This window comes from Alexandromys fortis, unplaced genomic scaffold (assembly GCF_014885135.2).
Source record: "Alexandromys fortis isolate MF-2015 unplaced genomic scaffold, M_Fortis_MF-2015_v1.1 scaffold_6, whole genome shotgun sequence".
Lineage (NCBI taxonomy): Eukaryota > Metazoa > Chordata > Mammalia > Rodentia > Cricetidae > Alexandromys > Alexandromys fortis.
In genome coordinates this window covers 16,617,319-16,644,533 of record NW_026067902.1, presented here as the reverse complement: position 1 = coordinate 16,644,533, position 27,215 = coordinate 16,617,319, and the positions used below count along the sequence as shown (strand labels likewise).

Below are 27,215 nucleotides of genomic sequence, written 5' to 3'. Positions count from 1 at the left end.
TGCTGGGTGGTGGCACACACCTTTAATCCCAGCACTCAGGGGCAGAGGCAGGCAGATCTCTGTGAGTTCGAGGCCAGCCTGGTCTACAGAGCTAGTTCTAGGACAGGTTCCAAAGCTACAGAGAAACCCTGTCTCAAAAAAACAAAAAAAGAAAGAAAGAAAGAAAGAAAGAAAGAAAGAAAGAAAGAAAGAAAGAAAGAAAGAAAGAAGTTAGAGCTTACGTGGAAACACTCTTTGGGGAAGGCTACCACCGGGGTTTGAGGCTGGGCTGTACCTGGTGCTGAAGAAATAGGAACACGTAGTGTTGAGCAGCATTTAGTTCTAGAGGTGGATTGGTGCTATGAGTCTGCCTAAAGCAAGGGACTTGAGCTAGGCCTCGGGGCACAAGCCTAAATCCTAGCAGGACACTGGGACAGGAGAATCATGAGAGTTTGAGTCTATCCTGGGGTACATAATGGATTCCAGTGCCTGGGAACATAGAAAGACATTGTTTCATAAAATTCATAAAAGACAGCTCAGGAAGCCTTTGGAGGTTGAAAGGTCTTCTTGCCTCCTTTTTTGTTTGTTTGTTTGTTTGTTTGATTGACAACTCTTTTCCGTTGCCTAAAGAAGAAAGATCACCTCCAAAGCCACAGAGAAACCCTGTCTCGAAAAACCAAAAAAAAAAAAAAAGAAAAAAAAAAAAAGAAGAAGAAAGATCACCTTAGGACCTTAGGACCCAGTAGGTACAATAGAAACTGGTTGGATATAGGTGTTGGATAAGGCTGGGCTGAGCCCTGGTTAACCACTGCATGGTGATAGGATCTTGACCAAGTTGTGTTGTCTGTCAACTCTGGGCTTGGTAAGACAAAGCTGAAAGAATGATCTCATCCACAGCAGGCACTGTAAACGTTTCATTTGCTTCCTCCCTTGCTTCTTGTCTGCCCACAAAAAAATTGTAAATTGAACACTTGGGTCTGGCCACTCAGTGTCCTTCCTCCTTGTCAACCCTGACTTTACCCTCGCCAGTTAACCATGGAGAAAAGTTCTATTTTTTGTGATTCCTTTTTATTTTTGTTTTATATGCATTGGTGTTTTGCCTGTGTGTGGTTTGATCCCTTGGAACTGGAGTTATTGACAGTTGTGAACTGCCATGTGAATGCTGGGAATTCTAGGGTCTAGAAGAGCATCCCCTGCTCTTAATTTCTGACCTCTCTCTCCAGCCCCTCAAATTCTATTCTAATACTAGCTATAAATACCAGGATACCTCAGGTTGCTTTTTGCACTAAAATGCAGAGCCCTTGTTTCCCTTGGGCTCCTAAAACTCCAAATGGGAAGTTTTAGAAGAGAGGACTGGGCATCCTATCCGCCTGTACTGAAATAAGAGAAAGGAGTGGTGTCATAGACAGCCTCCCACCTGCTTAGAGAGATTCAATCCTTGCAAGCACCTACTTACACCCTCCCTCTTTCCCAGTAGGAATGCCAGACCAAACATCTGTGTCTGAGACCATGATTTCCAGGATGAAAAGATCCAATGTGGAAGGCAAATCTAGAGGCCACAGCAGTTCAGACACTTTTCTGCATGGGGCACCGCTAGCACACGGTTTTCTTAGTCCTGGGCAAGTAGCACCAAAGGGGGTGGTGTAGTGAGTGCCTAGAGTAGCTTCCTCCAGGATTTGACATTCTGACCTAGAATCAGGCTAGTTTTCCAGGAAGGGAACCTAGCTTGAGAACTTTGTTTCATTCTGTGGCATGTCACTAGTTACAGATGTGACTTTCTATTGCATTTGGGATATATTGTGCACGCCATTATTTGAGTCAATGGCTCTGTTTTGAGCAGCATGGTGAAGACGGCCATCTGCCATGCCCCTTCAGTGCTCACAGATAGTAGAGTATGGTTTGAACTTGGGTTCTAAGGAATAATTAAATGAAACTCCAGGCTAGTATTTTAAAAGCAGAAAAATGTTTGTGGGGGTAAGTTATTATGTATACTAAACAACTTCTCTGTTTTATTTATTCCAGGAGAACTACCCAATCCCTGAGCCAGGCCCAAATGGTATGTCCATGGGAAGCTGACCTGACATGGTACTCGCTGGTACTGGCCTTGGAGGCGTGTGCACTGACCTCTGCCCCCCTTTCCTACTGGTCAGCATGTTTACTTCTTTTTCCATTGGCCACAGTGGTTTATCTTGGCTACTATGTGAAATATAAGACTCAGTGATAGAAGAGAAAAACTAAGATACCAGACTGCTGAGCTGCACTAGATTTTTAGTGTGAAGCATGTGGACCAAAGGCAGAACCAACCCTTTCTACCTAACAGCCAGTGTCCTGTCTACCAGATCAGATGCCAAATCATATTCTGGTTCTAGAAACCTACAGAGCTAAATCTTGTAGTTAGCAAAGGAGCACTGTGTTAGCACACCCAAGAGGGCCAGCCCAGAACTATCTGCCTGTCCAGCAGGGGTGGGAGGGGCTGCAGGAGGCCTGTCCCTTCCTTTAATCAACCAAGTACAGAAAGTGACTGAGCATGTAGGAGCAGGGCTCTGAACACCTTTGCTCCACTTTTCGGCCTCTCGGTGGGTGAGCCCACTGGACTGAGCTGTCATGCAGGTTTCCTGGTGGTATCTAGACCTGGGGAGGTCATGCCAACTATTGGCTAGTGGATATTTCTTCCATCCAAGAATCCAGTTCATAGTCTGTAGGATTCCAGGGTGAGGCTAGGGACAATGGACAGGATCTTACATCCCTCAGATCCCTTTGCTCTTCTTGATGACTTGGGATGTCCTCTCTACCCTGCCTCACTTTAGCCCAGAAGCACGGAGTCTGGGTGAACATCAGTTAAAGCCACCTTTCTTGGTAACTCCTGAACTTCGATACTCAGAGGTCAGCTGCATTATTGACTTAGAATGATAAGATATAAATATCTTATATTTATATATAAGATATATTTAAATTGACCATTTCTATCAGTGTTTAGCAAGCAATGCAAATTTAAGGCTTAAACATTTTCACAAAGATACCATGTTCAGAAAAGTGGAGGAGGTGCCTCACTGTACCCTGACAAGATAGCTTTGGTTGAGGGGTGGCCAAGTAAGGACTTGCTTGGACTGTGAAGGGCCCTCTCCCACCCAGCCTACTGTCATTCTTTTGTCTTTTGCTTTAGTTGAATTGGAAGAGAAAGTTTGTCGGAAAGCGAGTGTTCCAATAAGTTAGATCTCAATTCTTGCTGCAAACAGTGGACTTCTATAGGGAAAGCTCAGAGAGAGTTTTTCTGATTTCAGTAATTTTTTTTCTATCTTTGATCTCAGAATTCAGCCTGCCATTCCTAACTGCTCAACCAAAGACAAGGGCAAAGACAGCCCTTCAGAGCCACACCTAGGGGTTTTGCTGTGGTTTGTGGCAAGGACAGTAGCTAACATGTCTGGGTGCACAGCAGAACTTTTGGGCCTCTTTGTCTGTTGACAGTGGAATTTTTCCCAGGGTGGTGCTCATGATGTGGTTGTCTCCATCAGACAGAGCCCGGAATCTTTGGGTACCTGCTTGAGCTGAGAGGCCCAGACATCATTTTTTCCTTTTTTTTAAATTGATTTTTTTGAGCATTTTTCTCTGCTCCCCTCCCCTCAACCCTCTCCCATGGTCCCCATGCTCCCAATTTACTTAGGAGATCTTGTCTTTTCCTCCTTCCCGTGTTAGATTAGATCCACTTATATGTATCTTAGGGTTCTCATTGTTGGCGAGGTTTTTTGGGATTGTGATTTTTAGGCTGATTTTCTTTGCTTTACATCTAAAAGCCACTTATGAGTGAGTACATATGATATTTGTCTTTCTGGGTCTGGGTTACCTCACTCAATATGATGTTTTCTAGATCCATCCATTTGCCTGCAAATTTCAAGATGTTATTTTTTTCTGCTGTGTCGTACTACATTGTGTAAATGTATCACATTTTCCTTATCCATTGTTTGGCCGAGGAGCCTTTTGGTTGTTCCCAGGTTCTGGCTATGACAAACAATGCTGCTATGAACATAGTTGAACATATGTCCTTGTGGCACAATTGAGCATCCTTTGGGTATATGCCCAAAAGTGGTATTACTGGGTCTTGAGGAAGGTTGTTTATTAATTTTCTGAGAAATCGCCACACTGACATCCAAAGGGGTTGTACCAGGTTGCATTCCCACCAGCAATGCAGAAGTGTTCCCTTTTCCCCACAGCCTCTCCAGCGTAAGTTGTCATCAGTGTATTTGATCTTGGCCATTCTTACAGGTGTAAGATGGAATCTCAGAGTTGTTTTGATTTGCATTTCTCTGTTGACTAAAGATATTGAGCATTTCCTTAAGTGTCTCTCAGCCATTTTAGATTCCTCTGTTAGAGTTCTCTGTTTAGGTCGGTTCTCCAGTTTTTTTTTTATTGGATTATGTGATCTTTTGGTGTCCAATTTCTTGAGTTCTTTGTATATTTTGGAGATCGGACCTCTGTCTGATGTGGAGTTAGTGAAGATCTTTTCCCATTCTGTAGGCTGCCGTTTTGTCTTGTTGACCATGTCCTTTGCTTTACAGAAGCTTTTCAGTTTTAGGAGGTCCCATTTATTAATTGTTTCTCTCAGTGTCTGTGCTACTGGGGTTATATTTAGGAAGTTGTTTCTTTTGCCAATGCATTCAAGTGTACTTCTCACTTTCTTTTCTATCAGGTTCAGTGTGGCTGGCTTTATGTTGAGGTCTTTGATCCATTTGGACTTGAGTTTTGTGCGTGGTGATAGATATGGATATATTTTCATTTTTCTACATGTCAATACCCAGTTATGCCAGTACCGTTTGTTAAATATGCTTTCTTTTTTCCATTTGATATTTTTTGGTTCTTTGTCAAAAATCAGGTGTTCATAGATAGGTATGTGGATTAATATCTGGGTCTTCGATTCAGATCCATTGGTCCTCCTGTCTGTTTTTATGCCAATACCAAGCTCTTTTCGTGCTGTAGCTCTGTAGCAGAGTTTGAAGTCAGGAATTGTGATGCCTCCAGAAGTTCTTTTATTGTACAGGACTCTTTTGGCTATCCTGGGTTTTTTGCTTTTCCATATGAGTTGAGTACTGTTCTTTCAAGGACTGTGAAGAATTTTGCTGGGATTTTGATGGGCATTGCCTTGAATCTGTAGATTGCTTTTGGTAAGATTGCCATTTTTACTATGTTAATTCTACCTACCCAAGAGCATGGGAGATCTTTCCACTTTTTGGTTTCTTCTTCAGTTTCTTTCTTCAAAGATTTAAAGTTCTCGTCATACAAGTCTTTCACTTGTTTGGTTAGAGTTACTCCAAGATATTTTATGTTATTTGTGGCTGTTGTGAAAGGTAATGTTTCTCTGATTTTTTTCTCAGTCCACTTATCATCTATGTAAAGGAGGGATACTGATTTTTTTGAGTTAATCTTGTATCCTGCTACATTACTGAAGGTGTTTGTGAGTTGTAGAAGTTCCTTGGTAGAATTTTTGGGGTCACTTATGTAAACTATCATATCATCAGCAAAGAGTGAGAGTTGAACTTCTTTTCCAATTTGTATCCCCTTGATCTCCTTTTGTTGTCTTATTGCTCTAGCTAGGACCTCAAGAACTATATTGAGTAGATATGGAAAGAGTGGTCAACCTTGTCTTGTTCCAGGCATCATTTTAAACTTGGGCACTTGACAACAATAGTCCTACCAAACCTCACTTGATTCAGTCCTCACAGGGGAAGTGTGAAGTGAACTTACAGGAGAGTTAAGTAAAGCTAAACCTTTTTAGAAAACAAGGAGCAGGAGGGACTTAACATGGCAGTTTATCATGCAGTGGCCAGTGGAGAGATTTTCAGGACGCTAAGAGTAGGCTCAGCACAGTGTTTGGAAACAGTTATCTCGGGCAAACCAGTTGTTCTTTTAAATGGTTGATACAGTGCTTCCTCCTCATGATATTTTGTTACAGCAGGATTGGTCAGGGTTCTCCAAACAGAACAAATAAGATATGTATGTATGAGCAGATATACGAGGTGGTGGGGAGAAGAGGGCAGTTTATTTTATGTTAAGCAACTGGCTCCTGTGGTTGGATGGCCTGGAAAACTCTAGGGCAGGGCAGCAGACTCAGGAAAAGCTTCCTGGGTTAGATTCTTAGGAAAGTTTCTCCTTCAGAAAATCTGGCTAGGTGGTGGTAGTGCACGCCTTTAATCCCAGCACTCAGGAGGCAGAGACAGGTGGATCTCTGTGAGTTCAAGACCAGCCTGGTCTACAAGAGCTAGGACAGGATTCAAAGCTACAGAGAAACCCTGTCTCGAAAAAAGAAAATCCCATCTTTGTGTACAAGGCCTTTACTTGATTGGATGGGCCCTACCTACTTTTATGGAAGATAATCTGGTTCATTCAGTCTGTTGGTTTAAATGCTAATTGTATCATAAAACCCCTCACAACAACTTACCCTGTGAGCAACATCTGCATGGGTGTTTGACTAAACAGCTGGGTCCACTGGCTAGGCAAGTAAACGTGTAAACTTACCCATCACACTCAGTGTCTTTGCTCGGTCAAGCTGTTCTGCTGTCCTCTGCTTGGGCTTTCTCCTTAGCTTGTTTTCCTTTGTAATCTCAATTTGTTCCTGTTGCGAAGAACCAGCTCTCTCCCTGGTCCAGAGGGAAATTGCTAGAGCTCCTGAGGGGAGAAGGCTCGCCTTTTTCCTCACGCGTTTTCTCTCCTTGGCTCTAACTAGAGGTGATCCTGAAGATGCACTCTGTGGGGATCTGCGGGTCAGATGTCCACTACTGGCAGCATGGCCGCATTGCGGATTTTGTTGTGAAGAAACCAATGGTGCTCGGGCATGAAGCTGCTGGAACAGTCACAAAAGTCGGAGAGAGGGTGAAACACCTCAAACCAGGTCAGTAGAAACATCGGTGTGTACTCTCCCTGAACCAATTCCTCTGCTAAGCACAGAGGTGCAGCAGTGGACAAGAGCCTTGGTTCCCTACCTCAGAGTGGGTGGAACACAGGCTTGGGACAGAAAGCAGATTCTTAATCAGAATGTGAGGTAGGAGAATGCAGGGGTCATTAACATGTCATGTCTAGACCCCTGTCTCCTTTAAAAAAGAGATGGGGTATGTAAAATAAATCAGAAAATGGGTTGAAAAAAATGTTCATATATAAGCCACAAACTGCTTCTGAATACTAAGAATAAAAACTTCTTTTATTTTACTTTTAATTATTTATTCATTTACTTTTGAGATAGTGCCTCACTCTGTAGCCCAGGCTGGCCCATACCTCACTTTGTAATCCAAGTTGGCCAAGAATGCTTGATATCCCAGGCTAGCCTCCATCTCAAGGTGATCCTTTTGTCCTAGCCTCCAGAGTACTATTATTAACAGCATGAGCATGTCTGGCTTGTATAATTTCCAGATGTGAGTCTATTTCCTGTAGGAATACTCTTTAATCACTGAGTATTCAAAGGAAGTCTGATGCTATTGTGAGAGAATGCGTACTCTGCATTTTGGAATGCACAGTGCACAACTGACTTGCCCATGATAGATCTATTCCAGCCCCACATCCTAGGCCAGCCTGTCTCAAACTGTGAGTCATGCTCACTTTGGAAGTTGCATATCAAATATCCTGCATATCAGATATTTACATTATAATTCATAACAGTCACAAAATTACAGTTATGAAATAGCAACAAAATAATTTTATGATTGGGGTCACCACAACATGAAGAACTGTATTAAAGAGTTACAGCATTAGGAAGGTTGAGAACCACTGCCCTAGAATCTTTGACTTAGAAAGATCATGATTTTCTTTTCAGATAGAAGCTCTTCTGGCCCACTTGGCTTCCATCTTGCTGTGTAGCCAAGGACATTCCTGCTTCTAGTCACTTAGTGTTTATCTCAGAGAACAGTTTAGCTTTAACAAGGCTAAGCCTCACACCCAACCTTTAAGCTAGTCAACTCATTTGTCTTTCATTCTAAATCTTCTTTTCTAATAGAATTTTTCATTCTCCAACAGTTTCATGCATATAAACAGTGTATCCCTCCCACTTTTGCCCCAGAATCCAGGAGTCCCCAGATTGCCCACACTTGAGTCTTTGCCTTAAAACAAACAAACAAACAAACAAACAAACAAAAACATCCAATTAGTACTGCCTGCTGGAATGTTGACTGGTCTTGTAGATTTGATCGTGTATGGGTCTTACCCAAGTAACCATAGCTACAGTAAGTTCATGAGTAAAAACAGCCATGCCAGGTCCAGAAGACAGCATCTCACAGCTCTTCCCCCATACTCTGGTTCTTACATTCCCTTAACTACCTCTTCCTAAATGATCCCTGCCTTGGTGTGTGGGGTTGAAGTAGGTGTCCTACATAAAGATGAACAGTCAAGAGTCATTTGTTCTCATCACTTTGACCAGTTATGAGTCTCTGCAGGGAGAAGCCTTTCCTGGCCAAGGTTGAGGGCAGCCCTAATCTAGGTGTATAAACGTAACTATTGAAAAGGTAGCTTGACAATGCATGCATGTAGCATGACAACAGTGTTAAGTTTCTCCCTAGGGCTTATAACATAGCCTTTCATTTTTTATTAGATGGCTAGGAAAACAACAGACTAGTAAAACCTGGGTTTGATTGTCCCAGAGTGCTGAGCTGCAGCAGACTACATTGTCCCCCAGCACAGTGAGTTACGTCTGAATTGGCTTGGCATAGGTGATGAGACCATTGCATGGCCTGGAGATGACTGCAGGTTCATTGGCAAGAGAAGCAGCTTAGTCTCTGAGACTAGACATAGAGAGGGATGAGTAAGCTTAGAAGTTAAACACGTGTCTCATTTAGGAGTCTTAAGTCAAGGCCTTCATTTGTTGTTAATGCAAGTTGAAAAAGCCCGTGGTTATACAGGCTTATCCCAAAGTGGAAGGCTCTTATCTTCCAGCAGCCAAGCAATGGCCGATCCCTGCATGTGGGACCAGGTTCTCTAAATTCTAGCAGGTGCTTAGTCAGTGTCTCCTATGGTTCAGACTTGGGTCAGGTACTTTGAGAAATGGGGAAAAAAATAGTGAGTCCTGGATTCATAGATCTAGTTAGGGAGACCAGATGTTAGAACTGTCAACACCACCAACAACTGGAGAAAGAAGTATATAGTCAGAGGTCAAAGAAAGGACACTGACAGTGAGCAAGGGTGGTTAAAGACATTTCATAATATTATCTTGGAGCTGGATATATGACAAGAATAATTTTAAAAGGAAGAAGAAAGCTTGTATGTATTGGTTTGCTGGTCATTAAACACCAGCACATGTAATTATTTATTACCACAAAGTACACATTATTAGCTTTATTAATAGATGCAGACAGTGGAATGTTGTTCTTGCCCAGGGTCACACACTGGCTAGTCTCAGAGCTGTCTGGAATGTCACCCTGTTCGATCTGGCTCAAGAGTGAATGTTTGAATCAATGAGCTGCCTGTCATCTGAGATTTGAGAATGTTTTGTTTTGAGTTAGTAAAGAGGGTCAGACAAGTAAAATGACACAGGCCAAGTAATGTGTCTGGGTTCTCAGACACCTATTCTCAGGCCGGATGTCTTCCAAAGACTGTACAAATGTGAATTGTATAATGTGGTAATATCTAGAAGGTTAAAGGGGATAATGTTAAACTCCATCTTGAAGGTCAAGTTGAGAATATCATCCTTTATGTGGGCATTGTTGTGTGAGCAGCAGGAGGAATACAGGGTGAGAACAGCCGAGGAAGGGTCGGGCGGGCTGAGAGGTACATCTTGAAAGCCACTGGGTTTCTGTGGATCCTTTGTGTTTTTAGAATATAAAGCTTTTTATAAATTTTTTTCAATTTAAAAAATTTTATGTTTATAGATATTTTGTCTATTTGTGTATCTGTGCACCATGTCACACCTGGTGTCTGTGAAAGCCAGAGGAGGGCATCAGATACCCTGGATCTGGAGGTACAGTTGGCTGTGAACCACCATGTGGGTGCTGGGAATTAAACTTGGGTCCTCTAGAAGAGCAGTCAGTGCTTTTAAAACACTGAACGGTCTCTCCAGCCCCGCCACCCCATTGTGGCAAAATATATATAAAGCAGACAACCTACTAATCTTAAGGCATGCTCAATTTAAGTGAAGAGTCCAGATATCCATAAAAATGATCTAGAAAATGAGAAACAAACAGTTCAAGAATAGTTTAGCCATCTGTGCTATACTCATAGGGTGGAATGCCATTCAGCCACAAAAAAGGAATAAACAATTGATACATAACAAGTATCAACCTACAAAAACACTTAATGAAAAGCCAGATGCAAAGAATGTATCCCATGTGATCCCAATTTTTAATGGTGTATAAGGAGCAGTGCTAATCTATAGTGAACAGACTCAAAACATCAGATGTCTTGGCTGGAGCGGGAGCTGACTAGAAATGGACACAGGGATGAAGTTTCTGTGTCCTGATGGCAGTTTTCCCTCACATAGGAAAAAATGTCTGTCAAATGTATTTACTACTCTACTTAAGACTTGTGTGGCTCATCATACCTACATTTTCAGTTATTAGGTTCTAGTGAATAACTGGCAGGCTGAAGAGTATTGGACATTTTTAGTCTATTTACAAGTTCACTAGAAAAGATGGATGGGGGCTGGGGCAGTGGCTCAGCGGTTCAGAGCACTGGCTGCTCCTCCAAAGAACTCAGGGTCAATTCCCACCACCCATACACAGCTCACAAATGTCTGGAGCTCCAGTCTTAGGGGATCCAGCACCTTCTCTGACCTCTGAGCACCATGCATACATGGACTGACTCTTAGTTACCATCTAAACTTCCCACATGTGGTGTCAGCCAGTGAGCCGGCATGCCTTCGCAGTGTTTCTGCCTCTGCTCTTGTTCTCAAAGGTTGGGAAGCAGAACCAGACCCAGCACAAGTGAGGCTCCTCTTCTGCTCTTAGATGTGGCCTGTCTTTGTCCTCTCCAGGTGATCGGGTTGCCATCGAGCCCGGTGTTCCCCGAGAAACAGATGAATTCTGCAAGATTGGCCGATACAATCTGACCCCGTCCATCTTCTTCTGTGCCACACCCCCAGATGATGGGAACCTGTGTCGGTACTACAAGCACAGTGCTGACTTCTGCTACAAGTTAGTACCTAACACATCCCTATACCAGAGAGGGAGAGAGAGAGAGAGAGACAGAGAGAGAGAGAGACAGAGAGAGACAGAGACAGAGAGAGACAGAGAGAGAGACAGAGACAGAGAGAGACAGAGACAGAGAGACAGAGACAGAGACAGAGACAGAGACAGAGAGACAGAGACAGAGAGACAGAGAGAGACTCATTTGTAGTTCTGTCTGGCCTTGAGCTCAAAGACACGTAGATCTGGATAAGTAACCTCAAACTCAGAGAATGCCCGCTTCGTGCACCACCACGCCCAGCTCAGCATTAGTTTTAAATACAAGGCATTAAAGGCAGGCCTTCCCTTCTTGGTGGCACCGAGAGAATGTAGCCTGCCTGGGGCTCAGTCTGACTCACAGTGGCCTTCCAGTGTCTCTTCCCATTACCTGGAACAGTAATAGAAACTCATCACCAAGATCACTCACCCCTTGCTGCCATTCTGGAGAGAACTTGCCATAACTCAGCCTTCCCTTCAGTTTCCACTGCAGCCACAGAGAGAAAAGTTACGGCTAGGTGTGTTGTCCTGCGCCTCTAATCCCAGCACTCTGGAGGCAGAGGCAGGCCAGCCAGAGCTATATATCCAGAGCTTGTGTGAAGTGGGAGACTAACAACCACCACCAATAGCAACACCTTCCAGGGTTTTACTGAGGAACCTGAGTGTGGTCCTGGGGCATGAGTCCTAGCATGCTAGGTCCATTCACTCCTGTGACCTTGCTTCTCTTAGCCAGCAGAAGAGTAAATTAGGCAATGCATGGAAAGTCATTATTACTCCATACATGTGCTTGTTTAGAATAGGGCTTTACATGCCTAATGCATGATGAATGACAATAGGATGAGTAACATTGGTCCAGTTTTATGCCAGGCTTAAGTGAAGCAGAAGAAAGCTAATGAACTCAGGCACAGAGCACAGCCAGGGTACAAACTGCCCTTCCCTTGCCTGGAACAGTCTTGAGCTGAGAAGCTACATCTGAGAGATACGTCCTGCATACTGTACCATGGAGCCTTAGGCTGCTGGCGTGCACCAACCCAAGTGTTTTCCTTCCATCTAGCATACTGGCAGCTCTCAGACAGTATGGGGGCTTGTGTGATAGAGGGGACTTGTGTGATAGAGGGGGCTTGTGTGATGAAGGCTAAATGTACCAAGGACAGGAATGGTCTGACAGATCTAATTGAGATTTTTTTGTTTTGTTTTTTTTCAATTTTTGTTTTGGTTTCTTCTTCTTCCTCCTCCTCCTTGTCTTCTTTTTCCTCCTCATTCTTCTTCAACAAGATCTCACTATATAGTCCAGACTGGCCTGTAATTGACTCTGTAGTCTAGGCCAACAACAAACTCATAGCAATCCTTGTGCTTCTGCTGCCCAAGTTGTTGCGGTTGCAGACAGGCACCCCCAGCTGGCTATAGCTGATATGCTCCAGTACTCCCTGCAAACTCAGAGAAGAGGCATAGGCCAGAGACCTTGTGTGTTGCTGCTGCCTGTTGTATGATCCCCATTTCCCAGGGGGCGGGGATGAGAAGATGTGGAGGCAACAATACATTCTCCAAGAGATTCCAATACAGAGCTCTTTATTGTAAAAAGGTCGGGTTTTGTGTTTTTTTTTAATATTTATTTATTTGTTTATTATGTATACAGTATTCTTCCTGCAGGCCTCATTACAGATGGTTGTAAGCCACCATGTGGTTGCTGGGAATTGAACTCAGGACCTTTGAAAGAGCAGGCAATGCTCTTAACCGCTGAGCCATCTCTCCAGCCCCCTTGTGTGTGTTTTTTTTTAATGATATTAGGGAAATTAAGTTGCTGCAAGAATTTTTTGGTCACTGCTGGTGTGTTATGATTGGCTAAGAGTGTGCATCATTCGTTACTGTGCTTTTGGCCCACTGACAGGTTGTTTTGTCCAGTTTTGCTCATTCATTGTGAGTTTGCATGCTCTTGCTTGTGCTTGCACTATTGCCCTGCCTCACTTGTGGTAATGATTGAGGCCAACCCCCAAGACTGCCCTAGAGGAGAGCAGACTATACAGACTGTATGTGTCAGCAAGGGGGTCCTGAATCAGCCATCTTTTTCTGGGTCCGATGCCAAGTTAAGCCTTAAACAGCCTTTCATGAAGGCAGAGGAACACTGGTAAAGCTCAAAACAGCAGTCTCTGCCATTTGCTTACCATATGACCTTGACCAAGGTCTTTAGTATTTGAAATCCTCAGAATCCTTGCCTGTAAAATAGAAATCATGACAGTATCTCTCTCATTAGAACAGTCAACGTATTCAATGGGAAGAGTATATCAAGTGTTTCACATGGCACATGGCAGGTGCTCAGTGATGGGGGTCCAGGTTCAGGCCTGAGGAGGGAGGCTTGGCTGAGATGGGCATGGGTGGTTCGTGGTGGCGAGTGATATGCTGGCTATCGGTGATCGTGGCAGATCTGAGGAATCCCTAGGGGCCGTGTAGCTTCTGCCTTTCCTTCAAGGCTTCCTAGTGCCTCTTCCCGCTGTGGCTCAGCCCTAGCCTCCCTCTTTGATTCTGTTTCTGAGAATTCCTATGCTACCACAGCGTCTGTATTTCCTACCCTATGTCTTCTGGTGTTTAGCTTCCTCCTTGGATTCTTAACCATCCTTTATCTTTTTTTTTTCTTTTTTTTCTTTTTTTTTTGTTTTTTGTTTTTTGAAACAGCGTTTCTCTGTAGCTTTGGACCTGGAACTAGCTCTTGTAGACCAAGCTGGCCTCGAACTCACAGCAATCCGCCTGTCTCTGCCTCCCGAGTGCTGGGACTAAAGGTGTGTGCCAGCTTTGCCCAACTTCATCCTTTACCCTTTTATCTGTTCGCTGAACCCTGTTGTAAAAACCACCAAGTTGCCTGTTCCCTGGTGTTCTTAAATTACAAAAGGCCCAGGTTAACAAAAGCCCTAGTGCTCTGATCCCTTTCCCTTGGACAGCGGTAGAAGGACTGCTCTTAGACTCCTGGTCTTCTGTCTGCATGTCTGAGCCTTGCTCTCAGCCTGCTGCAGGTGTGGGGAGGCAGTACCTGGCTGACAGGTACTCCCGTCTCACTCCGCCCTCTTTTCTTTTTACTGTTCTTATTCTACAGAAAGGCAAAGATAGGAGAGAGGAGCACTCAGCTGTAGAACCACTCCTAGCTCTGTAGGAGAATGTGAGGGCAGGGCGTTGTATCTGAGAGGGTGTGTGTGCAAAGGGGTTGCTTCATGGCAGTTTAGAAATCTTCCTTGTTTCATTTTTCTTCTTAAACAAAATGTTTAACATTTTGTTAAACATAGGGTGAGCAGAGTATGACTCAGACTGTGGGGCATGGTGTGAGAGAAGCAGAGGCCTTGCGTTTATTCTGTAAACCACTATAACAATGGCAAAAGGCTGGTGGGCTCAACACACGTCTAGCTGCCACATTGATTTCTCTGGGGAACTTACAGGTTTCCACGTTTGCACGTGTTGCTGGGGACTGAGTAAACACTGGATAGCAAGGAACCAGCAGAAATAAAGTAGCACCAGAGCTACTTGTGCCAAGAGGCCCCTGATGTGGGGCACATGAGGGCAATCAGGGCTCCTTGGCTTGCATCTTGCTGGGAATCAGCCTTGCAATCTTGTCACTGAGGAATAAAGGTGAAACTAAGCCTGCCCTGCCTGCTTGGCAGGGTTAGATGGAATAATGGGTGAGAAAGCATTCTAGTCTGCCAGGCCTCCCTCAAATACTCACTGCCACCAGTGGGATTGTGGATGTGGTTGAGATGCCAGTGGGTTCAGAAGAGAAAACCAAGAACCTAGTGGCTTAGGTGACACATTGTTAACTCAGCTCTTTGGAACAATCCCTGTTTCCATCTCAGCCTGGCAGCTGCTGTCACCAGATGTGGTTCTGGAGTAGATGACCGGAGATGATAGCAGAGAGGCGCTCACAGTGAAGTCATCGCCTGGCAAGGCGGTAGGGGCTGCTAGAGGGAAACCAGCCATGCTGAGAAGTCAAGAAGCCGAAAGTGAGAGTGCTGGTTATGTTAGCCATTTGTTATGCGAGCTTTCATTGGTTAATGACAACCATGCCACGCCTTAGCTTGGGAGGCATGTTGGAAAAACACATAGTGTGGGCCAGTGTTTATGTGCAGGGACAGAGTTCAATCCCCAGCACAGAAGGAAAAAAATCAGCAAAAACCGTGACATAGTCACTGAAATCTGAAGTGATTTCGCCAAAGAAAATTACTTTCCTGGGGCAGAATGGCAGGACTTTTGGAAGCAAGCATTTCTGGCTTCCACTTCAACCCCTTTGAGCCCCTACTTTGAACTTCTGAGATAAGGCATTTAACTCTTGCAGCCTAATTTCTTTCTCAATAGACTGGGGGTAACAAAACTACTGCTGAACCGTTCTAACAGTGTGGTGAGCAAGTGTATATAATGTGCTCAGCGCATTGCTGTACACATACATAAGTCAATGCAAATGTTAACTGCTGTAGCGGCTTTAGGCAAATACAGAGTAATACCAGTGGTAGATTATAGTAGTAATTCTGTACTATGGTAGTGCAGTGTTAATAGCATTGTCAGTACCTAATAAAGTAAGAGACCCTAATTGTGTATGCTGGATTACTTCTCAGGCTTCCTGACAATGTCACCTTTGAGGAAGGGGCCCTGATTGAGCCTCTCTCTGTGGGGATCTATGCCTGCCGTCGAGGTTCAGTTTCTCTGGGGAAAAAGGTCCTTGTGTGTGGAGCTGGTAAGAAAAAGGGCCCCTGACTGTGGGTTCACTGCCTGGGGACGTGGAAATCCCTTCCCCATTTCATTCCTTCTCCAGGTGATTCTAGACCCTTTCTGGGTAGGAGAGGGTTACAGTGCCTCCTTCAATGAGCAGCCCTTGGCTAAATAAATGAAGCATCGAAGGTGGATGTAATGGCACACATCTGTATCTCAGCATCAGGAGACTGAGGCAGGAGAATTTCTGTGTATTCCAGGCCAATCTTGGTTACACAGTGAGACCCTTTCTCAAAAAGCCCAAACAAACAAATAAATAAAATATCTATAAGCATGGTAGTAACTTACATTAGATTTCATAGGGAATATAACCTTCTATCCATTTAAATAATAAAAAATCTTGCAATAATTTTTGAACCCTCAATAAAACTGGGGAAATTTTGGTAGTAAAGTGGAGAGTAACTTTTGTAACTTGTAAGTCACACTAGAGAAAGGATAGCCTTGCCTCCTAGGCAAAGGAAGTAGGTAGGCCCTGTTCACAGAAGGAAGGAGCCCAGCCACTGAGTTTTCTCCCATCTCCTGCTTCTGGCCACTTGAAGCAAATCCCAAAGGCCTAGACCAAGTCACCTGAGTTTTTAATTGCTGTAACCCAAACGATACACACACATGCACGCACGCACGCACACATGCTCACAGGAAGTCAGTCAAAGTTCATTACTCATAGCCTGAGAGAACTGCTGTTACTATTTTGGTGCAGAATCAGTTAGCTTTAGTTTTATGGTTTGTTTTGCTTTTGACTGAGGTCTTTCTGGGTAGCAAGATTGGCTTCCAGCTCAAGGTGCTACTGCTTCTGCTGCCGACTGCTGGGTGGATTTTGTGTGCGACTTAAAAATATGGCTTTTAAAAAATAGAGCCTTGCTTTGTAGCTCAGGATAGTCTTAAACTTAAAATCCCACCGTAGCCTCCTGAGTGCCAGATTACAGGCTTTATGCCACTGAGTCATCGTTTGCTCCCTTAAAAACAAAACGATAAACCCAGGCTGTGGAGATGGCTCAGCTGGTAAAGCACCCACCACCGAATCTGATGACCTAAGTAAGCTTAATTCTCGGGACCCACGTGAAAAAAGAGAGAACTGAATTCTGCACATTGTCTTCGGACCTCCACACATGTGCCATGATACATGAACCTACTTGCACACATGTACACATGCACACATATAGTAAATAAATGCAATACGAAAATCATTATTCTGTAAACATTTCTGTGTCGATAGCTGCAGAGTTGTAGCCTAATTTTCAAATCTGTGTCGTTAACCACTCCTGCAGTGCATATAACCAGCCACTCACTTTGGATACTTTAGGTATCATTTTCCAGTGTTTGGTTTCCTGGAGAAAAAAAACACAAAGTTGTTTTCAAGGGGATGCATACAAAAAGCAAACTCAAAGTATTCCTTATTGTCCCATTCTGTGGGACTTTTTTTTTTGAGACGGTTTCTCTGTGGTTTTGGAGTCTGTCCTGGAACTAGCTCTTGTAGACCAGGCTGGTCTCGAACTCACAGAGATCTGCCTGCCTCTGCCTCCCGAGTGCTGGGATTAAAGGTGTATGCCACCACCGCCCGGCTTCTGTGGGACTTTTACAGTAAAATCACAGTGCCATTTACCAAGCAAATACCGTGGGAGTGGGTGGGTCAACCCAGGGGCCCACCTCACAGAAGACGGGTACTGGGGTGTCAAGGAAGAATGTGATTTTCCCTGGGGAGCGGTGGAATGTTCTCTGAAGTTGGATCTGGAAAACATCCAGATCTTCTGATTCCTCATTTCCAGTTCTTTGAGATTCTCTCCAGCAATGCCTTAGTGAAGGGGAACCAGCTGTAGCTCTGAACTATGAGGGATCAGACAGAACTTACTGCTAGGAACGTGTTTCATGAAAAGAACAACCCTTCACCCATTTGTTCACATCTACATCATGAACAGTTTTAACATCTCATTGTGTGCCAGGCACTTGGAGAAACACTAGCAACACACATTTACACACACACACCGTAGTCCTTGTCCGGGGCTCAGGCAGGGGGAAGCTGATGTTTCGTAACATGCAATCTTCTTCATTCTCTGCCTTGTCTAGGGACAATTGGGATAGTCACTTTGCTTGTGGCCAAAGCAATGGGAGCTGCTCAAGTGTTGGTGACTGGTAAGAGGGGTCTCTTTCAGACTTGGCGCTCTCATTTCCTTGCCCCCAATCCCACCTCTTAGAGGGTATACCACCTCAGAACTCCACACTGGAGAGCAAACCTTTGTGTGAACCTTTAGAGGACAAACCACCACACTTCCTGAAGTGCTGGTGTCTGAAGAGCTTCTACCTCCTGTCTCCTGGGTTGTCCAGGAATGACTAACTCAGGGTTCAGAAGTATCTCCTCTCCGCTCCCCACTCCCAAGACAGGTTTTCTCTGTGTAGTCCTGGCTGTTCTGGAACTCACTCTGTAAACCAGGCTGACCTCAAACTCACAGAGATCTTCCTACCTCTGCCTGCAGAGTTCTGGAATTAAAAGTGTGCATCACCATTGCCTGGTAGAAGTCTCTTTACTTCTTCTGTAGTTCCTTATGTATGGGCTTCATACTACCCTGTGAATGCTAAGAGGAGGCTTCAGCCTTTGGTCTGACTGAATTTAGAAAGCAAAGATTGTGTGTGTGTGTGTGTGTGTGTGTGTGTGTGTGTGTGTGTACCTATGTAGAACTGTGTAGAACTAGGAGGCCATGCAGAGGTATTTTGCAGAAGGAAAGGGTGTCTATGCGTGAGCACATAGTGGGCAGCGTGTAAGGTGTGGGGTCTGTTGAGCTCAGCAGCTCACCCCTTGCGCTGCAGACAGCTGCATCAAATCTTGTACCTCCATTCTCTTCCTAGTCAGTTCTCTGGCTTCTGCATTTGAACTAACTTCTGTTTTCCTTTAGACCTATCTTCCTCTCGGTTGGCCAAAGCCAAGGAAGTTGGAGCTGATTTCACCCTCCAGGTTACCAAAGAGTCTCCTCAGGAAATTGCCAATAAAGTGGAAAGCATGCTAGGGAGCAAACCGGAAGTCACTATTGAATGCACAGGAGCGGAATCCTCCATCCAGACGGGCATCTATGTGAGTGAGCTGAGGGCAGCTTGCTGCTGTGCAACTTGGGGCAGAGGTGGTACAGAGTAGTAAGGAGAGCAGTAGTGAGGAGATCCGCCATCGAGCGCCATTGGGCTGCTGTGTGACTCCCCAATCAGCTAACACCTCTGCACTTTGTTCTCTCGCCTTTTGTGTGTACTTGCTTTGAGCCCTCATTGAGTCCTAATGAGCCCTCATTGAGTCCTAATGAGGTTCAGTTGTGGAAAGCAGACACGCGATGCCCTTTCAGGATGGGGCTGCCTTTAGCATTGCTCCAGTACCCGGAAAGCCTGCTTTCGACAAAACCATTAGCAGGACAAACAGAAGACCATGCCTTAGTAGAGTAGGAAGTTCCTGTATTGTTTTATTGAGGAAGACTAGTCTTTGAGTCATTGATACAAAACAACAGCTAGTGATTCACCTAGTCGCCAAGGTGAGGTGAGTTTTCAAGGCTAAAATTGGTAAGTGGGGTGCTATCTTCCAGAAGAAGGAGGAGCCGATAAGCTGCCCATATCTGATTCACCCCCAAGGTTCCACCCCTCCAGCAACTTCTGGGAAACAGAGAAGGAGCTGGGGTGGGGGAGGGTGTGGCATGGACAGAGCAAAGTACAAGGAAAAGAGGAAAAACAAGCCTCCTGTATGCCAGTCCTCTGCTGGGCATTTTGTAGGCATGATGCCTCTGTACCTTAGGTCTGAATCCAGTTAACACGTTACAGTGAGAGTCCAGGAACCTCTTCCAAGTCCCCAGGTTTGAGTCAAGAGTCAATCCCGGCTCTGCCGAGCCCACTGAATGGGAAGGATTGAACAAACAACTGTGCTAGGATGGGAGGGCCTGAGCAGGGAGGAGCTCCTGCCTCTCCTCCTAAACTGCTTCCCACAGGGCCACGGGCTTCTCTTTTCCTTCTGAGTCATAGCTAGCTCATGCCCAGGGCACTTTGCAGCACGTGAGACAGAAGGCTAACATCTCTAGCTATGGTACGCCCTCCAGCCTGGAACTCTTGCAGAGCTGTGTTTCCTCCTGTCAAGATGCTTAGTGTCACAGAGGGCAAGGAGGTGGCAGGAAGGATAAGCAAGTATCACTTGGTCCTGTCCTGAGTTTCTGTTAGAATCAACCCGTCTTCTGTTCCACTCTCATAGCCAGTGGTTTCCATGTGGGGAAAGGCAAATTGATCCCAAAACTATGCAAGATGATGAGTCTGTGAGTGGCACCTCCTGGGTGCCAGGCTCTGTGTTAGACACATTGCTGGTGATGAGAGAGAAGAAGGTATATCTACCATCTTCAGGTGATACCATACCACAGAGGGGCAATGAAACTTGGTGGATGTAACTGTTCTTCCTCTCTGCCCTGATACTTGGGAACAGATGTCACCTCCAGTAGTTGGTAGCGTAGGCCAGTTGCCAGACTGACTACCTGGGATGGTGTAGATGTGGCTGTGACCTGAGGGACTTCCCAGGCATGAAGTGATGTCTCTCTGACATGGAGCCATCTTGCGTAACATGGACTTCAGAAGGTGTGGTCATACTGCCAGTGAGCGCAGCAGGCAGTAGCGCCAAATATGGGCACAGCTGAGCATCACCTTCCTGTCAGGGAGGTGACTGGATGCTGTCTGTGTGATGTGGTAGATGCCCTTGGGTAGAATGGATGTCATCTCATGGTATATTGACCATACCCAGAGTAGTCAAGTAATCTGAGCATTCCTTGGCCTGTGGCTGCATATTGCTGGCCCCTGCTACTTGGAATAGCCAGCAAGTTCCTCCTCATTGTCAGAGAGGGCAACTCCCAAGGGGAAAGCATTTCTCTGGAAAAGCTGTTATTTAAGAGTTTACTGTGACTCAACCCATAGCTTTGACCTCCTGCCCATCTCCAGTGGAGACAGTGATGCTTTTTCCATTACATGTCTATTCTGGGTTGTTTATAAGCAATTCTGCACTTCAGTGAAAGCATAAAGCAGCCAAAAACTGCACACACAATGATACCAAGCCCTGTGATTGTTAGCCACGAGGTGCTAGCTGAAAGGCCAAGTTGGTTGCTCAGAGGTTTTAGCAGCAGGAGTGGCCTCACAGTGCTGCACCCTGGAGTACCACCTCTCCTCTGGCTACTGCAGGCCTCTCTCCATGACATTTCCTACCCCTCCCCTCAGAGGGGCTGGCTGTGTGCCTCCCTGTCGCTCTGTTTTGTATCTCTCAGAATGGTCAGGTGTAAGTGTCGCTGCCATGTCTGGCTATCACTGAAATTTTGCAGGACTAATTGCTCATTTTCCTGCTGATGCCACAGGCCAGCACTGTACTTACACAGCATCACATAGAAATTGCCAGGAGATCCTCTCCCTCCTCTGACATGCTTCAAGAAGGGAGTGGCTCCCTGGAGTCTAATTTCATGACATTAGCAGAGTGCTGGATTTCCAGACAAATATTTAGGAAAGACAGATCCATTCTGCTCAATGCCTTTGAGGTGTAGAACAAATGCCTCCTGCCTGCCTCTGTGGGTGAAGTTGTTTTTAGAGCACAGGATCCACAGCCTGTTTGTGTGACAGCTGCAGTTTTCTCACTACTGATGAATTCAGAGGGTGGTTTCTTACTTTCATTTTGATTTTTTTTGAGATGTGGGATCTCATTATGTAACTCTGACTAATTTGGCCCTCACTCTGTAGGCACACTGGCCTTGAATGGTCAGCAATCCTCTTGCATTGCCTCCTTGGTGCTGGGTTTGCAGTGTGTGCCACCATGCCCAGCCGAGACTGACGGCACCCTTACACTTCTGCACACCCTGGGCGGCACAGTGAAGAGATTAGTAGTGTAGCAAGAGTCACGTTCTCTGGACTCCTGTATATCCTGAGTTCTCTGGTTTATTTCTTCCCTAGGCCACTCACTCTGGTGGGACCTTGGTGATTGTGGGAATGGGCTCTGAGATGGTCAATTTACCCCTAATGCACGCAGCCATACGGGAAGTGGATATCAAGGGCGTGTTTCGGTACTGCAACACGTGAGTATGCTGAGGGTGATCCAAGGTGACCAGCAGCCAGCATGGTCAAGGCAGGTCCCATGCAGCCTCTGAGACCAGGAGTCTCTGCGTGTTTATTTATGAGAGGCACTCCCTGACCACACTGCCAGCACCCGATATGATAGGGCTGCTAAGAGAAAACATGTACTTCTTCCTCAGAGGGAGGAGCAGACAGGGAGGGGGTTTGGGTCTGCCACTCAGCACCTAAGCCCTCCTCCCTCCCTACTACAGCCAGACTTCCCTTCCTCTCCTTTAAAGGGAATCAGGGGTCTCTTTGGGGGTAGAGCTGCTTTTCACCCACCCTATCCATATCCTACTGCTTCCCACTGTGTGCAGCAAGGATGCTCTGACTGGAGCATAGCGGTGCCTCATACGCCCAGCTTATCCCTCCTTGTCCTCAGCAGAGCGCCCACTTTGCATTCGCCTTTGCCAAGCTGGGCTACTAATCTGTGCGAATGGGTTATCTCGGCCTGTTCCTGGCCACTTCCCCATTTACTGCCTTTTCACACTGGCCTCTATAGTATCACTCAGTCCTTCGCAAAGAACATCTAGGCTTCATGGCCTAAACTGCAGAACAAGGGGTTGGAGGCTTGGATATGGCAACTGAAAGTCTCTGTACCTGCAGATAACAAGCCACAGGCCTTCACTATGGAGCTGACCTTGTACAAGGACCGTGCTAGAAATAAATGTGACTGAGCAGTTTCTGGGATTAGTAGTTTTGGGGACCTGACTTTTCCCCTGAAGGTGAATGAAATGCTTACGATCTCTTCTTACAGGTGGCCAATGGCGATTTCCATGCTTGCATCGAAGACGTTGAATGTAAAGCCTTTAGTTACCCATAGATTTCCTCTGGAGAAGGCTGTAGAAGCCTTTGAAACAACCAAAAAGGGAGTGGGGCTGAAAGTTATGATCAAGTGTGACCCCAATGACCAGAACCCCTAAAATGAATTTATTGGTGTCCTCAACCCACCCTCTCAGAATCTAAGGGCTAAATGGCTAGGAAGCGGGGGTGCTTGATTCAGAACTAATCTTTGAATGGTAGAAATAATTAACTCATAATAAACAGAGAGCCTAGGGGAGTCAGTGTGCCTTAAAGACAAAAGTAGTGATACTTCGGGGGACTTGTAGGCTAGGGGGTGGAGCTGACTTAGGAAGAATGGATTTTAAGATGGAAATGGCCCCATAGCTGATCTTCAATCTCAATGATTGACTGTCATCTGTTGAGTTCAGAGAACGGTGTTTGTCAAGCCAAGTGTCATTTGGTTTGATGATAAAAGAATAAGAAAAGGAATTTGCCTTCTGGATAAAAACTAATCAAAAGAATGAAACAAATTCCATATGAGCTGCACTGGCTTACATACCAAGAGCACTCACCTCTGCCCAAGGACCTCCTCTTCCTCAATGCCTGAGAATTCTGTCATTACATTTGTAAAGTGGAGGACCACCTTCCAACACTGCTCATTCACAGCAAGGAGCAGTGCCAGTTGCTATGCAACCAGGAGACGTCTGCCTAGAGATTTTAAATTCTGCCTAATTAGTACAGAGGCTTGGGTCCCTTACTGGGGATTAGAATTCCCTCCCAGGTGACTATTACCCCCATTCCACTCAGTTTGGGCTTTCTGAAAATGTTCCCCTTCTCATAACTGTGTAAGGCTGGTGGTAGCTGTTGGGTGGGCACCACAGAACTTTTCATCCTAGGCCTTTTCTGTGTAATATTTGGGTCCAGTCACTCCCTTTGTGATCCTAAACTAATTCAGATGAGCACACAGAAACTGTGATGTAGCTTGGGCTGCGGACTTTATCCCACCTCTTTGGCTGTGGGTAGAGAACGGCTGAAAATCTTCTGAAGATTTCTCAGACTGCTTTGCAAAATAAATTCTGTCTCTGGTGTTGGACTCCTGCTGTGGTTGATGCCTGTTTCGGGAGTAGACTTATGCTGCCCAGTTCCCACAAGGAAGAATCACAGAGCTTTAGCAGGGGACGTTTTCCATATGAAATACAATCCCACAGACTGCTAGAAACTGAAGTAGCATATGTATGAGTATCTTGCAGGTAGAGAAAGTAATTCAGGCAAAGTAGCACAACCCTTTTCTTCTCTTGCTCCTGCAGTAGGCAGATTCACAGAATTCTGTCCACACACTCTCGGCAGCCTTGCATTCCTGCTGGCTTGCTCTTCCTTCTCTCCGTCCTATTTAGTTAGCACCAGACTGATCGCTTGCCCTCTCTGAAGACTCCTTCCAGCATGGGGATGCCCAGAGTTCCTCTAGTAGGAATGAGACAAGCCCCTCACTTCGGAAGATTTTTGAGAAGTCTCAGGCAGGCACAGGTTTCTCTGTTAAATTTACAAATAACTACTTTTCTTCTGGTTGTGTCCCAATGAGAGGAGACGACAGGATTTGGGAGCCACAGGAAGCACAGACAGCAAGGTTGAGCCATGAAGAGCAAAGATGTGTCACTTGGCCTAAAACTGTGCTTGCAGTAGATCGGCTAAGCTGGTCTTAACACTTCCATTTTCTGGCTTCAGTTGGGCTTTATGATGCCTGTAAAACCCTGAAGAGTGGGTGGGCTGATCCCAAACGCAGTTCAGAGAAGACTTGGTGCTCGCCTGTAGTTCCAGGGCTTGCGCTGAGGGAGGATCATGTTTAAGGCTAGCCTAGTGAGAGAGTATGTTTGAAATAAAAGCAAAACCCTAAGATAGCAGCTCAGAGGATCATCCTGTGTTCATGTCCAGCCCTCAGCTTCCAAGCTGTGGCTTCTCACACATCCTAGGAGCAGAGAGGCTGGGGTGGGCTGTTCAGTGAGCCACAAGCATGGTGAAGGATCACCAAGTTGCCTGGGGTCTCCCTCTGCATCTTTATCCTGATGCTCCTTAGAAGGGGCTGCAGGAAGATGGGAATTCATTCCCTCCATCTCCACAAGGTACTCAGTGTTTGTTGACTGTCTCAGTGAATCAGTCCCGGAACCAAGACGACGAATTTCCCCAAAGCTCCCCAACATTGAAGTCCTGGTGGCCTCTGTGTGCTCTCACCAGGTTGGGCATACATTCGGTCAACATGGAGGACCCCACCCAGCTGGCACTCCCAGTACTGGAGTGGGGTGGGGTTTAGAGTAGAGAGCTGAGAAGAGGAACCTGCAGGTGACCTCGAGGAGCGGGAAGGCAGCCTGTAGGACCCCCAGGGAGGCTGGTATGTTGGCTCCAGCTACTCCATCTTGCTGATCTCCTTTGGCCACAGCAGACACTCCTGGACTTTCTTTCCGGGCTCTCTCTCCCCAGCCTCCTGCTTTGCATAAAGGAGGCAATGTGGGGTAGTGAAGCCAGAGGTCAAGCGTGGGGAAAACATACAGGATGTGTTGACTGTTTGCCTTTTCCTCAGAACCGCTTCTGTTTTCATGATGTCAGCTTAGGCTCAAAGTTCAGAAGCCAAGACGGGGAAGCAATGCTCAGGCAGCCAGCCAGGACAGAAGCTGTACCCCGCTAGAGATGGGGAGGCCCAGTCAAAGCCTACACCGCTGGTGACAGACAGTTCTGACCTCTCCACATGCCGGAAAGGGAGAAAGGGTGGGAAAGGGCTGTCGTGCAGCAGCTTTGTGAGAACACCAACAGGCGTGCTTTCCAGACACAGGTGTTGCTAGTGTGCTGTTGCCCAGCCCCCTCCGCTCTTCTCCCCCACCCCTGCCTTCACAGCCTCTGCCCCTCGCTCTCAGCTTTAAAAGCCATAGCTGAGCCAGACACTGAATTCTTTTCCTGGCTGGCACCTGATAGTGGGCAAGGATGTAGTAGGTTTTACCACCATGGGATTTCTTAGTGAATCCTCCAACCAGAAGAATGGCTTGCTTCTTGGACCCATGCAGTCCCTGAGAGGTGGTGCCTCATAGAGGATTCGTTATAGGGCCGAGAGGGCCAGCCACTAGCTCACTATGACCCCAAGCCACTTCCATTTCCAGCCAGCCTCTGCTGGAGGAATCCTTTGCTATCTGACAGACAATCTTGAGGTCCCCTCATGTACTGACACATCGTTTCCTGGGGGAAAAGACCCCGCGGGAAGTATCTCTCAGGATTAGCTGTAATGGGCTTTCTCCAGTTCAAGTCCTGGGTTAAGGGGTAGCTTGAGGGAGAGAGAATGGCCCAGGTTGGTGGGGGAGGGCCTTCGTGTGGAAACACCTGCATTATGGATTTCACCTTGTTCTGTGTCTTGGTCTTCCAGTACTTCACATAAAGCTGAAGGCCGAGGCACAACCTGGAAAGGGTAAGGATACATCAATCCACTCATTGTGAGGGGGAAACTATGGGAAGAAGATGGCCCTTTGGGAGTAGTGCAGTACCACTGAGGCACGGCAGAAGCACACCTCCCGTGGATCAGCTCACGCTTCTGTGGGTGATACTGAAACCCCGTGGGTCCCGCCTAATCCTACAAACTCATGCTTACTGGATCCACAAGCTACCGATCCACACGGGCCTCTTGGCACCCAGGGCCTCACTTGTGGGCCTCTTCACAGTTCTGGGAAAAATCGCTCTCCACACAGGTTTCTGAGACACCATCTCTGTCCCTGGAGCTCATGGTTTGACTAGGCTGGCTTGCTAGTGAACCCTAGAGATTGGCCTTGTCTTCATCTTCCCAGCTTTGAGATCACAGAGCCTCGCTGCTCTGCCAGGCTTTTAACATGTTAGATAAGGAGCTAGTCATGCCCTTATGCTCACACCACATGCATTTTGTCAGTTGAGCCGTTCTCCCCAGCCTGTGGGTATACACACTGATATTGAGACTAGAAAAATCTTTGGGGTTCCAGGTTATGAACAATGTGAGAGGACTTGTGCCTTAGGAAACCCCAGAGTCTGCTGAAGGTGGGGTCATAGAGTCACTGGCTAAATGACTTCAGATCATCTGGGAAAATGGAGGCTTGGTCCTCCTCCACTCAGAACATGAACCTGTCACCATATCTCCAGGCCTGAGTTTCCACAATGGTATTAGCAGTCATCCCTTCCAGGGTAGGACAGCAGCCCCTGCAGGGGCTGGCGTGGGATTATAGGGAAAGTGTCTCGGTCACCATGGAGCAGTGAACCACCATCAGTGAACCTGTACCAAAAGCTTTCCCACACCCATGCCCTCAGTGGCAAGACAGATTGCCATACTGAACCTTACTAAGTCACTGGGAGAAAGTAAGGGCCATACATATAAAATGTCCCCTTGCTGTTCTGGCCTCTCTTTAGTAGGTATAACTCTGTGTGTTGTGGGATTCACTGGATTAAGCATTAGGATGCTGATCTTGGATTGTTGAAAGATGTGACAATTTAAGA

At 46.0% G+C, this 27,215-nt stretch overlaps 1 protein-coding gene across 1 annotated transcript in view; it reads left to right on the top strand.

Moving 5' to 3' along the window:
- The window catches only part of Sord (sorbitol dehydrogenase), a 31,420-nt gene extending 7,613 nt beyond the window's left edge, over positions 1-23,807 (top strand). Inside the window, exons 2-9 of the mRNA XM_050133298.1 lie at positions 2,002-2,035; positions 6,695-6,859; positions 10,919-11,078; positions 15,695-15,813; positions 17,910-17,975; positions 18,734-18,909; positions 21,780-21,901; positions 22,696-23,807. Of these exons, the coding sequence (XP_049989255.1) occupies positions 2,002-2,035; positions 6,695-6,859; positions 10,919-11,078; positions 15,695-15,813; positions 17,910-17,975; positions 18,734-18,909; positions 21,780-21,901; positions 22,696-22,861 (1,008 nt within the window). The 3' untranslated portion in view covers positions 22,862-23,807. The remainder of the gene's footprint in view (positions 1-2,001; positions 2,036-6,694; positions 6,860-10,918; positions 11,079-15,694; positions 15,814-17,909; positions 17,976-18,733; positions 18,910-21,779; positions 21,902-22,695) is intronic.
- Positions 23,808-27,215: the final 3,408 nt, after the last annotated feature.